We start from the raw sequence: 12976 nt of genomic DNA, 5'->3' as shown, positions 1-12976 counted from the left end.
AACAGTGTTGATAGCTTAAAGGAGTGATTGTGCACATGAATTGTTCCTTGCCATCGTCTACTGATGTCCAACTGCGTGATCGATTGATTCGGATGCTGCATGAGACTGACACATCTGAATCCACTACGAAATTCTTCTTGAAGGATCAGCTGATTTCAGGACTAAATAGACAAGTCAAAACAGGTTTGTGAGGTATTTCGGATTAAATAATGAAGACAAATTGGAACTCTTTGATACATGTTGGCCCACAGTCTCTACCGCAGAGAAAAATGTCTTCTCTATCCAATCAATAGGAAAGATGAAGGACACGCTCTTCGGGAGGAACTGCTCAATCTACGCTCACCCCAGAAAAGCTACTGATGATAACTTTAACTGCGGCAAGATAAGTAACAGAATTATTATGGATTGTGATCGGCGAGCCTCGAATAATTTTACATTACCGCTGCTAACAGACCAGATGATTCAAGTAAACGAGCAGGTATTCAGCTCTCTTTACAGGGTCACTGAACATTGCACACATTACGGCGCAGTTTTTTACAAACCCACGACCTTCTCTGCCAATCCGGTGAGCCTTGCCCACTTGTCCAACGCCTCTGCTGAGGCGATGAAGGCAGTTCGTGACGAGCTCGAATCGCCCGACTCCACTGATGTGCAGAACAACGTAGTTGAGGGTTAATCGTGGTCACATGTAGAAGTGGAAAAAATCCCCGTATCACACGATACGTCACAAGAAAAGCCCCTGCCACTTAAAACAAAGCGAAGAGATTCACAGTACACACGACGGTGGAGTTGAATTGATTACCTGCAGCTTGTAGAGAAGTCAGAGAAGAGCGGAAGGTATCGGCCACTGCTACCTCATCCGAACTGGAACTCACCTGCGGAAGGCCAGTAGGCACTCAAGATCCGGGTGATTCCCGCAAGGACAAGTAATAGGAAGAAGGAAAGCTTTGCAACAAAGAGATAGCAGAGAAAACGAAATTACCTTTTTCAAAGCTGCTTGGATATCACGGATCCAATCGCTGTTCTGTTGAGCCAAGACTGCCGTTGCCTTACTGAAATCGCCCCCGTCGATAGCCTGCCCAGCTTCACTCAGCTTGTACACGGCAGTCTGTACAAATCCTGATGGATACGAACCCTTGCAGTTAATGTCTCATTCCCGGAGATTGTCACGATTGATACAATCGATCAATATCAACCACATGATCATCGATTACTTACAAACCTTGATACTAATGGTCTGCTGTTAAACACACTTCAGTGCGACCACAAGGACAATCCATTCGATGTTATTCATTCGTACAGTACAGAAATGAAACTGTCGCTACAAGTGATCCATATGTTAAATCTAGTTTCTCACATTCACCACTGGCAGCACATTTCCAACCCACCCGACGAAATTATACTACTAAGGAGTAAGGGAAGTGATGTGGGCTTGCAGGCAGTCAAGTAAATACCACAGGAAAACCATAAGTGGAAACATGAATTCAAGGACGAGTGTTCCGCTCTGTCGCTACTTACTAGGTGGTTTTCACTGAGGCTAAATGCTACACTACCGCGAGGTAGGACCTTTCAAACACACCGTCGCTTCGCTTCACAGTTATCAGTGAGTAGCTGGGAGTAATGTTCCCGGTTTGGTGCATATCATCTAGTTAACCTACGCTGCTTAGCTTCGGTGAAAACAGCGCATAACAGAGTTCTGATTTCGCCCGCTACAGAATGTTCGGCAAATTATGCCAAATGGGTCCTCTCCTGTGACATGATTCAAACAAGAAGTGGGAGTAAGGGGAAGGTCATTACCGCTCTCCTTGACGAAATCGTTGATCGCAGTCGACCGCTTCTGAATACGCTTCCTCTTATCCTCCTTCACTTTCTCAAGCAGAGAATCGTCATCATCAGCCTCAAGCAATGCACGCGCCATGGGAGCGACGGGCAGCACAAGACCACCCGCAACCAGAGCGAACGCAGCCTGCCTTCGGGACACAACCCCAGCCTTCGCGGCCTCACTGCTCCCCTGCCCGCATCGCGCAACGCCGCTGCGGCGGCGCCCGGAGCCTTCGCAAGCTGACCCGTGCACTCGCAGTGCGTCGCCCTCGAGGAACGTAGAGCAGGACGACGCTAGAGTCGCGACGGTCCTCATGGCAAGCAATCTGTTACGACAGTTTCCGAATCCTGTCGTTCACGGCAGGGTATACGGTGCAAATAGAGAGGGGCTCCAAGTCTAACACATCGACGTAACCGTAAAGCTGGTTTAAGCAATTAGAAAGTGTGTGATGAACCAGCCGCGGCGCTACGAGCTCCAAGGATTGATCGCCACCCATTTGGTTGGGAGCCCCGTGGTAGCATTGTGAGCCATTCGCTCTCGATTCTTATCCATACATGGTCGCTGCTGCTGCTGCTGCTGCAACTTCAGTCTATGAGCTCTGGCAGGACTTCGCCTGTCCGCGAAGGCCCCAACGCTTCCTCGCTGCCGAGCCGCTGGGGCAGCCGCTCCGACGGCACCCTGCGGCAGTTTGGTCGGGAAAAGCACTTTGGAAGCGTTCCTTTTTTTACTTTAAAGTTTGGATATGTATTTCGAGGCTTCCATTCTTTCAACGTACTTCACATGTTTCTTGTGTGCTCTATGTTTCCTGGCACTTCACATGTTTCTTTTGAGCATGATAGATATGGGTTTTTAAATTATTGTAAATAAATGTGAGTTTTTATTTAACCCAGTTGATCCAGAATTGTGAATCGAATTGTTCTTGATTTATTGATTCAATACTAGAATAAAAAAGTTATAAATAAAATGGCTTTTTGTGTGTATTTAAAGTTTAAGTTGAATGTGAATCTAGTTGTGAGTAAATGCATCTAATGCAATCAACCACATCTTTAAGTTGAGTACTCAACTTAGAGTTATGTTAGAATTAATTTAACCTTATATTAATCAAAAATCAACATTTGCATGTTTAATATCTCCACCAACTTGAAGAAAGATACTCTTAATACACAAAAGACCCTCTTTATTGGTCGTCACTGCCCCACAATCTATAGAGATGCTTTAATCAATTATCTACAAGTGAACCAAAATGCTAGAAAACAATGACTTCTTTTGTCATCTAAAATTGGTAAATTCTTGGTTGTCATATTTCATGAAGGATTTGAAGGATGTATATAATGATATGTTTGTTTTCTTCTTTAGTGTTGCTATAAATATTTTTTAATTTTTATTCTATTCATCATGACTTTAATAAATATGCATGGATTGTATTAATTATTGTATGCAATGTAGTAGTATTCTTATGTAGTTATTGTCTTGATAACTTGTAGCAAAGTTGCAATGTCTTAATAGTGAATTTTAATAGAATAATGAATGTATATTCAACCTTCCAAACTTTGCTACACCTCTCAGTTTATATTTTTTTGATGTTTTCAAATATATGTTAGAAGTTGATTTCTAAGCCAAAAATATTATAGAGAATGATGGCTGTAAAAGAGTCCAAATTCAAAAGTCGAAAACTTATGGATATCAAGTCATGTGTGCACAAAATATAGCCTAAGGTTAGCAAAGCATCATAAGAGTTTAATATTATAATTATGAAATAATTATAATCAATTGCATTAGGTTCTTTAGAAATTTTTATTAGTTCCTTTAATAAGGTAGAGTTTATTATTAATAAGGTAGGTGTTATTCTTAGAATCATTATATAATCTATTTGCATACTTTCATTTTGGTCCCTTTGTATTCTTTGTATATTTCTAAAAAAAATACAAATTAGTCTACATGAATTTATATTCATTAAACATGGACTTTTTGACAATAAGTATAATTATTGATTTTTTTATAAAATTAAATGCATATTTTATAATATAACAAGCCTTTATTTTTTTGACCAATGATCTTATAAAAAAAACTTCATTGTTAACAAAATAAAAAATAAAAAATATAATATTAAAAATAAAAGTTAACGTACAATGCAGTGCAGTAATATAATCACAACTCTCTCCAATAATGTACATAATTTTTTGGTGATGCCAATTTTTGCTTGTGTTACAATGTAGATATGAAGTAATCTAGGCTATTATAAGGACTATGTAAGATTGTACTTGCATATTCAAATTATGAATGAAGGAGCTTTTTTAGATATTAAGGTGATTAAAGCATGTCAATTCAATTTTTAATTTCCATTATAAGATGTAAAATTTAGTTGTTGTTATTTTACTTTTTAATTAAAAACTTATTATACCAATGTGATAGAATTGCATATAGAATTTGTGCAAGGATGACAACTTATAGGCATGATTTACTTTTTATTTGGATTGTGCCATCTCATAGAATATAATTGCATTACTCAAATGTTGTACCATTCCTATTATCAAATTGTATACTATAGCAAAAGGTACTAAATTTCATGGTTTTTGTTCTAGACCTCTTCTAAAGGGAAAATTTTGAATTTATAATGTACACATCTTATTTGTGATGACTTTGTGTTAACTATCAAGATGCAAAGGAATATACATTCATTGATGATTTTTGTTGGGCCACAAATTTTTTGTGGTTGTAGATGTGTCAAGCTCTCATGATAGGAGCTTATGATAGAAGCTTTTGCAGCCTAGAGACTTCACATGCAACATATATAAGGCTCAATTCTCACAATTGTGAATGCAACTAGAGTTGACAAATTCAATTAATATTGATTTATGTCATTATTGGATTTCCATTATTTAAGTTTTTTTAATTTATATTTTAAAGTTCATTAAATAAATGATTGAGATTTCCTTATGTATAACAAATTTTTGTTGAGCTTATGAAGTTCTTTGCAATGTTGAATTTATACAATCCAATCTACTTAAATTTTTCTACTTCAATATAAAGTTTTGGTAATTAAAAAACACATTTGAATTTTTACCAATATTCTCGAGCAATAAGCTATTATTATTTAGCATTTTTATTTTACAAGTACTATATAATCTTGAGCAACATGGTATTATTGAAACTATGAAAATATTTTTAATTACAACAACAACTTTTATTAAAAAACCTAATTATAAGAAAATTATTCTAAATTTTCATATTAATTTTTTTATATACAACTTGATATGTATAAATATATATATATATATATATATATATTTATATATAAAGTAATAAATAAATTTTAATAAATAAAATAATAAATATTTATTAATTTATTTATTTAATTTGATTTTCAAAATATAATATTTTAAAAAAATTGAATTTTTTATTATAGCTTTCACAATAATCAAAATTAATTGAAGAGTAATTGATCAAGAATATTATAGAGAATATGAAAAAGTACAAAGAAAATCTAAAATAGTTTTTTAATAAAGCACTTAATAATATTGAAGAAATTGAAAAAAGATTCAAAGAGAGGATAAAAACATGGAAATTAGTGAATCAATGGAGCAACTTTCTTATAAATGTCATAGTAAAAGAAAAAAAAATTAGGAAGTTTTTATAATATTGGAGATATGGATGTTCAATGTTTATATTGTTAGGCATTCTATTTAATAGATGAACAAACCATACCATCAACAAAATTAAATCTAGGATTTGGTAAATATTGTCTTTATAGAAAGATTAAACTTTTGCTTCTTGAAAATCTCCCAATACTAATTAGACAACTACTTGATAAAAAAGATGAATAAAACAAGAAGTTTTAAAATACTATTTAACAATATAATAATGTATATGCATTTATATTTTATGATATAAAAGTTGATAATACTATCTTATAAGGATATGGTTTGTATTGCTTGTACATACTTAAAGACACTTGGCATCAAATAAATACTCTTTTACCAAAACAAGATATAGAAATAAGTTATATAAAACTTTATATTTATGATCTTCATATTGCACATGAAGCAATGATCTTGATATGGCATGTAATGCCAATTTGTCAATTCAAATAATATAAGAGCTTCAAGAATATTTGAAAAAATATCATATTTTTTTCCAATTTATTGATAAGCTCATAAAATATTGTCCAAAGCAAGACAAAGAAGAGAGAGCAAGGATGATATATACGTACATCTTTATTTTAATAAAGATGCCAAAACAAGATGTTATAATCTTTCAACTTCTAATGAGGTTGCAATAGTTATGATAGAAAATAAAACAAAGATAGAAGGAATAAAAAAATATAATTATTCAATGGAGATGATGTACATTACATCAAAAATTCATAAAAGACATCATGTATACTTGCCAATTAATCATGTTATTTTTTTTTCTACGTAGATAACTTAGATGGCATGACAAAACAAGACATAGAGATATGAATGTACCAAGGACATGAACTAAATAAAGATGCATAAACTTGAAAAATCTATGTCAAAAGAAAAGTGAAAAAATAGAAATAAAGTAGTACCTATATTAAATGGAAACTAGAATAGCTATTGCTAAATGACAAGGAAACTAAAGACTCTTAAATCTAGACTAAAAGCAAGAAAGGAGTTGACGAGAGTGAAGATGGCTTCACTCTTGCTTTTATATATACTATCTAACTAGGAGCTACGTAGCAATGTTCTATAGGACCTCTAATATATGTTCACTTTGCAAGACACATGCCTTAACTTATAAGGCAAGTTTTCTATGTGTAGACCACATAATTAGCTTGTTCTTCAAGCTACCAGAATATGTAGTACATGGCCAACTTGTTGACTACATTTTTAATCTAAAAAGTCAATTAAAGACACCTATAAAGTCAAAGCAATATCTATGAAGCTTCTGGAAAGCTTTTGTAGAAGATATTTTGAAATTGATCTACTTTTACCTATTATTATATAAATCATATAAGTAATTATTGATTTATATGAGTATGTCCATGACATTATCCTTTCTTCTAGGGACGAGTTCCACGAAAAGTGGTCTTCATTTATTGAGAAAATACAAGATGTGGCAAATTGTATTTGCTACATACTTCAAACTTTGTTCTCTTCGAAGATAGTTGATAGGCCCTCTCAGCCTTCGATAGTGTCCCATACCTTAGTAGAAAGACCACCGTGTTGTTTGGTCATTGTTGAGGCCTCCGTAACTTCCTTCAAATAAAACATTTGGAATATCCTCAAGAGTTGTTCTCACTTCTAATAAAATCAGCAAACATCAGGAGTCTCTTCCAAGGTTGTGATATCAAACATATTATATCTTGTCGTCTATTTGAAGAAGGACATGTTGTTCTTGAAGAACTTAATTTCAATTTTGTCATCTTGAAGGTAACAACAATCACAATGTCTCATCTGATAAGTCCACAAATGAAAGTTCTTGAGTTGAATCTGCTGGTTGTTGATTCTCCATCTCCTCAACTTCATAAATATATAAAAGCTACAAAAAAAAATAGAAAGTAGAGTGCAATCTTTCTTGGACCTTGTTTCTTTTATAGCAAAGACTTACTATTTTTCATCTTAATTTAGATGGATGTCGTCAATGAAAAGCATCTATTGCCTTTGCCGCATTTACAAGATTCTTTATTGGCTTCCATGTGCATTCACTAATATCATATTCGCCCCAATGGACAAGATATTTTAATTTATTTTGGTGCCGCCTTGAATCTACAACTTCTTCTACTTTAAACTCTTCATAATTATCTACTTCTATAGGAAGAGGTGAAGCTTGTCTTCTTCTTGCTATTTTCATAATCTTATTTGGTTCAAGAAGAGACACATGGAAGATAAGATAGATCTTCATTGCCTCCAATAGATGTAATTAATAAGCAATTGTATTAATTTATCCACAAATAGGAAAAGGTCCAGATTTGTGGTAATCCAACTTATGACAAAGACAAGTAGTCTTGATATTATAATGAAGCAACTATATCTTGTCACCTACATTGAATTATGGTTGTTCTTTCGATAGCCATCTGCATTGATTTTTTGTTGTTCTTGAGCTTCCTTCAACTGCACCTTCATAATTCTATATAGCTTTGACAAATGATTTGCCAAACCTTAATCCACAAGATTACCAACTTTTGAAAGTCAAAAGTATCAAGTCATGGATGGTAACCATAATTAATAAAGAAAGGTATTTGTTGTGTAAAATAATGTATTTTATTGTTATAAGCAAACTTTGCCAATGCCAAGAGGGTTTTTAAATTATCTTGTTGATAATTGATGGTATGTCTTAAGTATTGCTCCAAAACTTGGTTTATGTGCTCTGTTTGTTTATTAGTTTTAGAATGAAAGGCCAAAGAAAGCTTTATGTCAATCTTTAAAATTTTAAAAAGAATTCTCCAAAATCTTGATAGAAATTGAGTCCCCTTATCCAATATAATATCTTTTGGCAATCCATAATATTGATAGATATTGTTAAGAAAAAACTTGGCAGTTTTTTCACTTATGATGGATTTTGTGCATGGTACAAAATGTATCTTTTTGGTAAAACAATCTACTATCACAAATATAGAATCACACAATCCAAAGATTGAAAGATCCGTAATAAAATCTACAGAAATAGAAGACCATGGTTGTTTTAGAATAGGTAATGGTTGAAGAAGTTTATAAGGTTGATGCCAAAGAGTTTTTGACCTTGAACAAATGTCATACAATTGAACAAAGTTTTTTATAGCCTTTCACATTTATCACCATCAAAAATCTCTAGATATTAGCTCCAGAGTCTTGTTGTATCTTAAATGTCCTATTGCTCAAAAGTCGTGATGTGCTTGAAGAACACATAAACGTGCTTCTCCTCTTAGCACATATAGGTATTCTTTGAAATAAAATAGGTTGTTCTTGAACTAAAACTTAGAAGTATCACAAGACTTAGATAAAATATTCTTGATATCATAAAGAAGAGGATCAAAGGACAAACTTGATTGAATTTTTTTGAAAAAGTTGAATCAATAGTCAATGTTGATTTCAATACTTGAAGATGAAATTATTCTAACTTCAATAAAATTATCTTTTGTTGATAAAAAACTATATTTCTTTTTTTAGATATAAGATAAGAATGTCTTGAGAGGACATTGGACAAACCTTGTTGTTTTCTTGACCAATAAGTGATATTAAATTCAAATCTTGACAAAGACATGTTCCAACAAACTTGGCGACAATTCAAAATACAAGTTGATATAAAATACTTGAGGTTCTTGTGATTCATATACTTAATGATTGGACTAGAAGTGCCTTCTAGATAATGATGTCATTCTTAGAAAGAATCTACAATTGCAAGAAGCTCTTTGTTGTAGATCTGATAATTAATGTCGACTGCTAAAAATTTTCTAGAATGAAAAGCTATTGGATGAAGTTTATCATCTATTCTCATTTTTGATAATACGGCATCTAAAGTAAAGTCCAATGCATTTGTTTCCATGAAGAATTCCTTAGAGAAGTCAACGCGATATAAGTTTGGTGTAGAAACAAAGGTTGTCTTTACAAGTTAAACATGTAAGTAGAGTTGCAATTTAAGAAAAGTCTTTGATGAAGATCCGATAGTAATTAAAAAATTCCAAAAAACATTAAACATTTCGGATTGTTTTTGGGATCTTTCAATCCATAATCATTTGAACTTTTTTAGGATCCATCTTAAATCTATTATTTGAAATGATATAACATAAGAAGTCAACTTGAGTAGTATGGAATACACACTTTTTTTATTTTAGCATAGACTCCCAAATCTCTTAATTTTTGTAAGATACAACAAACATGAAGTTCATATTTTTATGTATTCTTAGAATAGATCAAGATGCCATTTAGATAAAAAATAACAAAATTGTCCAAAAACTTTCAAAAAATATCATTTATAAGATGTTTAAAAGCTTTTGGTGCATTTGTAAGTCCAAAAGGCATGACATTATATTCAAATTATTCGTACCTGGTTTGAAATGTAGTATTCCATTCATCTCCTTCTTTGATGCATACCAGATTGTATGCTCCTCGTAGATCTATTTTTGTATAGATCTTAGCTTGATTCAATTAATGAAGAAGTCCTGATATTAAAGGTAGTGGGTATCTATTTTTGATGGTGATCTTGTTGAGTCTTTGATAATCAACACACATCTACAATGATCCATCTTTTTTCTTCACAAATAGAATTGGAGTTCCTGCTAGAGATTTGGAATGGCATATGAAGTTTTTAGTTAGATTCTCTTCAATATACTCCTTGAATTTGGCCAACTCATTTTGTGATAAATTATAGATTGGTCCAAATGGCAGTTATACTTCTTCTTGAAGGTTAATTGAACTGTCATAGGGAGGATATTTTGGAAGAATATCTAAATTCTTTTTCTCAAATACATCTTGAAAATCTTAATATTGGCTTGGAATACTACTTGAAGACTTTGCACCATTAGAAATGGATGTGGCATAAATGACACAAGGTGATCTTTTTTTTGTAGCATACAGGAAAGCTCTTACACCTACAAACATAGGTTTAATTATACTAAACTTTTGATTTTTTACTTGATTAACTATACTCTTAGTTATACTTTTAGAAAAGTCAAGAGTACAAGAAATTCAATCTACTGAAGGATTATATTTTTTTAACTACAATAAACCTAAAATGATTGGATTAGAGAAAGATTTAATGATATTAAATACTACAAAGCTATCATAATCATTATTTATTACTTCTATGGGAAGGATTTTGTGAGTAACATCTCCAAAAGACAACAAGCAACCATCTATGACTTCTAAGTGAATAGGTTTAGTTTTCCTTACTAAAGATATCTTAAGTCTATTAGCTAATTCTTCATCTAAATAACATGTTGAGGCTCTTGAATCTAATAAGGCAAAGGCTATGTAATGTATAAGTTCTAATATAAAATAATATTTAATATAAAACAATGAGATGGTTTTTAGGAGAAAATAGGACATTTATTAGGTATTGTATAAGGTTCTAGCCGCACGGTCCCTATTGTAGCTGAATAAATTCGTTTTTTGATTAATTGTTTTCTTTAAAATTTATATTCCTCATTTTATAATTACATCACTTCTTTGAATAATGTTGAGCAATGTGCTTAGGTTCTCTAAATAAAAGCACAATCCTTCTTAATGGTAACGAGTCTTTTTTGGCTTAATAAGAGATTTGAAACATACTGCATCAATTTGCATATCTTCTACTTTTGAATGTATGTATTGAGGAGGCATTAGTATTGTCATTGAATTATAGTAACTGTGAGGCCTACTTGTTTGATTCTCAGATTGAAATTCAAAAAGTCGATTATCATACTTTACATCAAAGTCAATTGCTTGACTCAATATTTGAAGATCAGATAAATTGAACATCAATTTCTTTACCTCATATTGTAATCCATAGAAAAATTGGCTTATCAATGTAGCATCATCGTACTTGATATCAATTAAAAGTTTTCAAAATTATAAAACATATAATATTATAGATTGATTGCCTTGTTGTAAAATATGGATCTTATTAGTTGCAACACGAGTTGCATTATGTTTTCTATACATGGATCAAAACTCTACTAAAAAGGCCTTCCAATTATTTAATATTGGATCTTGTTATTCAAGAAAAGATGAAAACCATGATAATACTGAACTTCAAGGAAGTGTACTAATAAATCTAACTTGTGATCTTAGAATTAGATAGCTTTGAAATTAAAGTTCAATCACAAGTTACACTTGATTGATAAATCCACAAAACTTGGATCTTCTGCCATCAAACTTTTCAAGCAAGGCAACTCTTGATTCTTTAATATTGGAAAGATGTTCTATCATAAGAGAAGGAACATGATTGGGTGTAGATATTGAAGTAGCTCCAATCATATCTATGTCTTTACTTCTTGCAATTCTTATTGCTCCTTGTAGTAGTAAAGTGTCAAGGACATACACTAGGAAGTTGTAGAAGTCTCTAGAAGGTTCTAGAAAAGCTTTGTAGTTTGTAGAAGCTACTTGAGAAGTTTTCAAGCTCATGGAAGCTGCTTGAGAAGCTTCCTAGCTTGTAGTATATATAGGAGCCGAGATTGAGAGGATCCTCAGTCTCGACAATACACCTCTTCAAGCTCTAGCTCACCTCTCTAGTGTTGTTCTTATATTCATCTGATTAATCTAGTTCTTGTTGATTCTTCTTGAGCTTCTTGTTTGGATTTTCAATCAATATTCTAAATTCGTGATAGTTTGTTGAGACTACATTCATCTTTCATATTAGAGCTAGTTCCTTCTTCTTAAAGTGTAGATTATCTCTCTGCTTGAAGGTGCTGGCATTTTAGAGGTTGCGGATTATCCTCCTCTAAAACTGATATTTCTTCTATAATAATATTGGAATCTTATCTTTCTTAGAGAGAGTGGATTACCCCTCTTCTTAAAGGTTTTAAGGCATTTCAGAGGTTACAGAGTACCCTCCTCTAAACCAATACTGCCTTCTTGTAAAGTCATTTCTTTCCTTCTCTTAGGATGGTTGGAGGTCATGATATTAATATGACTGAAAGTTTGGAGTCCAAGTTGGATGCCATTATGAATGTTTTTGCTATGTTATCACAAAGAACTATAGAGATTGAAGGAATTATTGCAAGACTTTATAATGATAGAACATCCAAGATGGTATAATCGAGGATTCACCAACCTCAAGCTTCAACACCAAGAGAAGCAGTTTTGCCTCTAGATCAACAAGGACTGTTGATCTTACTACGAAAGGAGCCTTGAATTAGGTTACAACAAAGATCTGGTCGCTACGACAAGAGGTACGCTCTACATCAGTCTACGCATCTGATTTCAGGCAATTAGCATGCGACATCAACTGGGACGAGGAAGCATTGATGAGTCAATTTTATTGGAGCTTAAGAGACGACGTGAAGGATTTGTTATTACCTCTTCTCGATCCACGAATGCTCAATGAAGCCATTAGCCAAGTTGTGAAGTGCGATAATCGCCTGTTCCAACGTCGCTAAGATCAATGCTCAAGATAACATATAGCTCGCCATGCTCCAATTATGTCAGCAAGCATCCTGAATTCACATTCAGAGGTGGAGGACATATAAATTGACGTGATATGTGTCAAATCCCTAACTCTAGAAGAAAAAAAGTG

The 12976-nt window shown here is 33.0% G+C and overlaps 1 protein-coding gene across 1 annotated transcript; it reads right to left on the bottom strand.

Moving 5' to 3' along the window:
• Window positions 1-168: 168 nt before the first annotated feature.
• Window positions 169-2213, bottom strand: LOC112276691 (thylakoid lumenal 16.5 kDa protein, chloroplastic). The gene is made up of 4 exons (XM_024508246.3): window positions 1798-2213; window positions 983-1119; window positions 803-875; window positions 169-644 (listed from the first exon to the last, which is right to left on the bottom strand). Exons 1-4 carry the CDS (start codon window positions 2135-2137, stop codon window positions 535-537), a joined length of 660 nt encoding a protein of 219 aa, XP_024364014.1. The 5' UTR covers window positions 2138-2213; the 3' UTR covers window positions 169-534.
• Window positions 2214-12976: the final 10763 nt, after the last annotated feature.

Source organism: Physcomitrium patens, chromosome 24 (genome assembly GCF_059467195.1).
Source record: "Physcomitrium patens ecotype Gransden chromosome 24, ASM5946719v1, whole genome shotgun sequence".
NCBI classification, from domain to species: Eukaryota; Viridiplantae; Streptophyta; class Bryopsida; order Funariales; family Funariaceae; genus Physcomitrium; species Physcomitrium patens.
The sequence above is the reverse complement of the archived record's forward strand: the minus strand, read 5'-3'. Positions and strand labels throughout refer to the sequence as shown.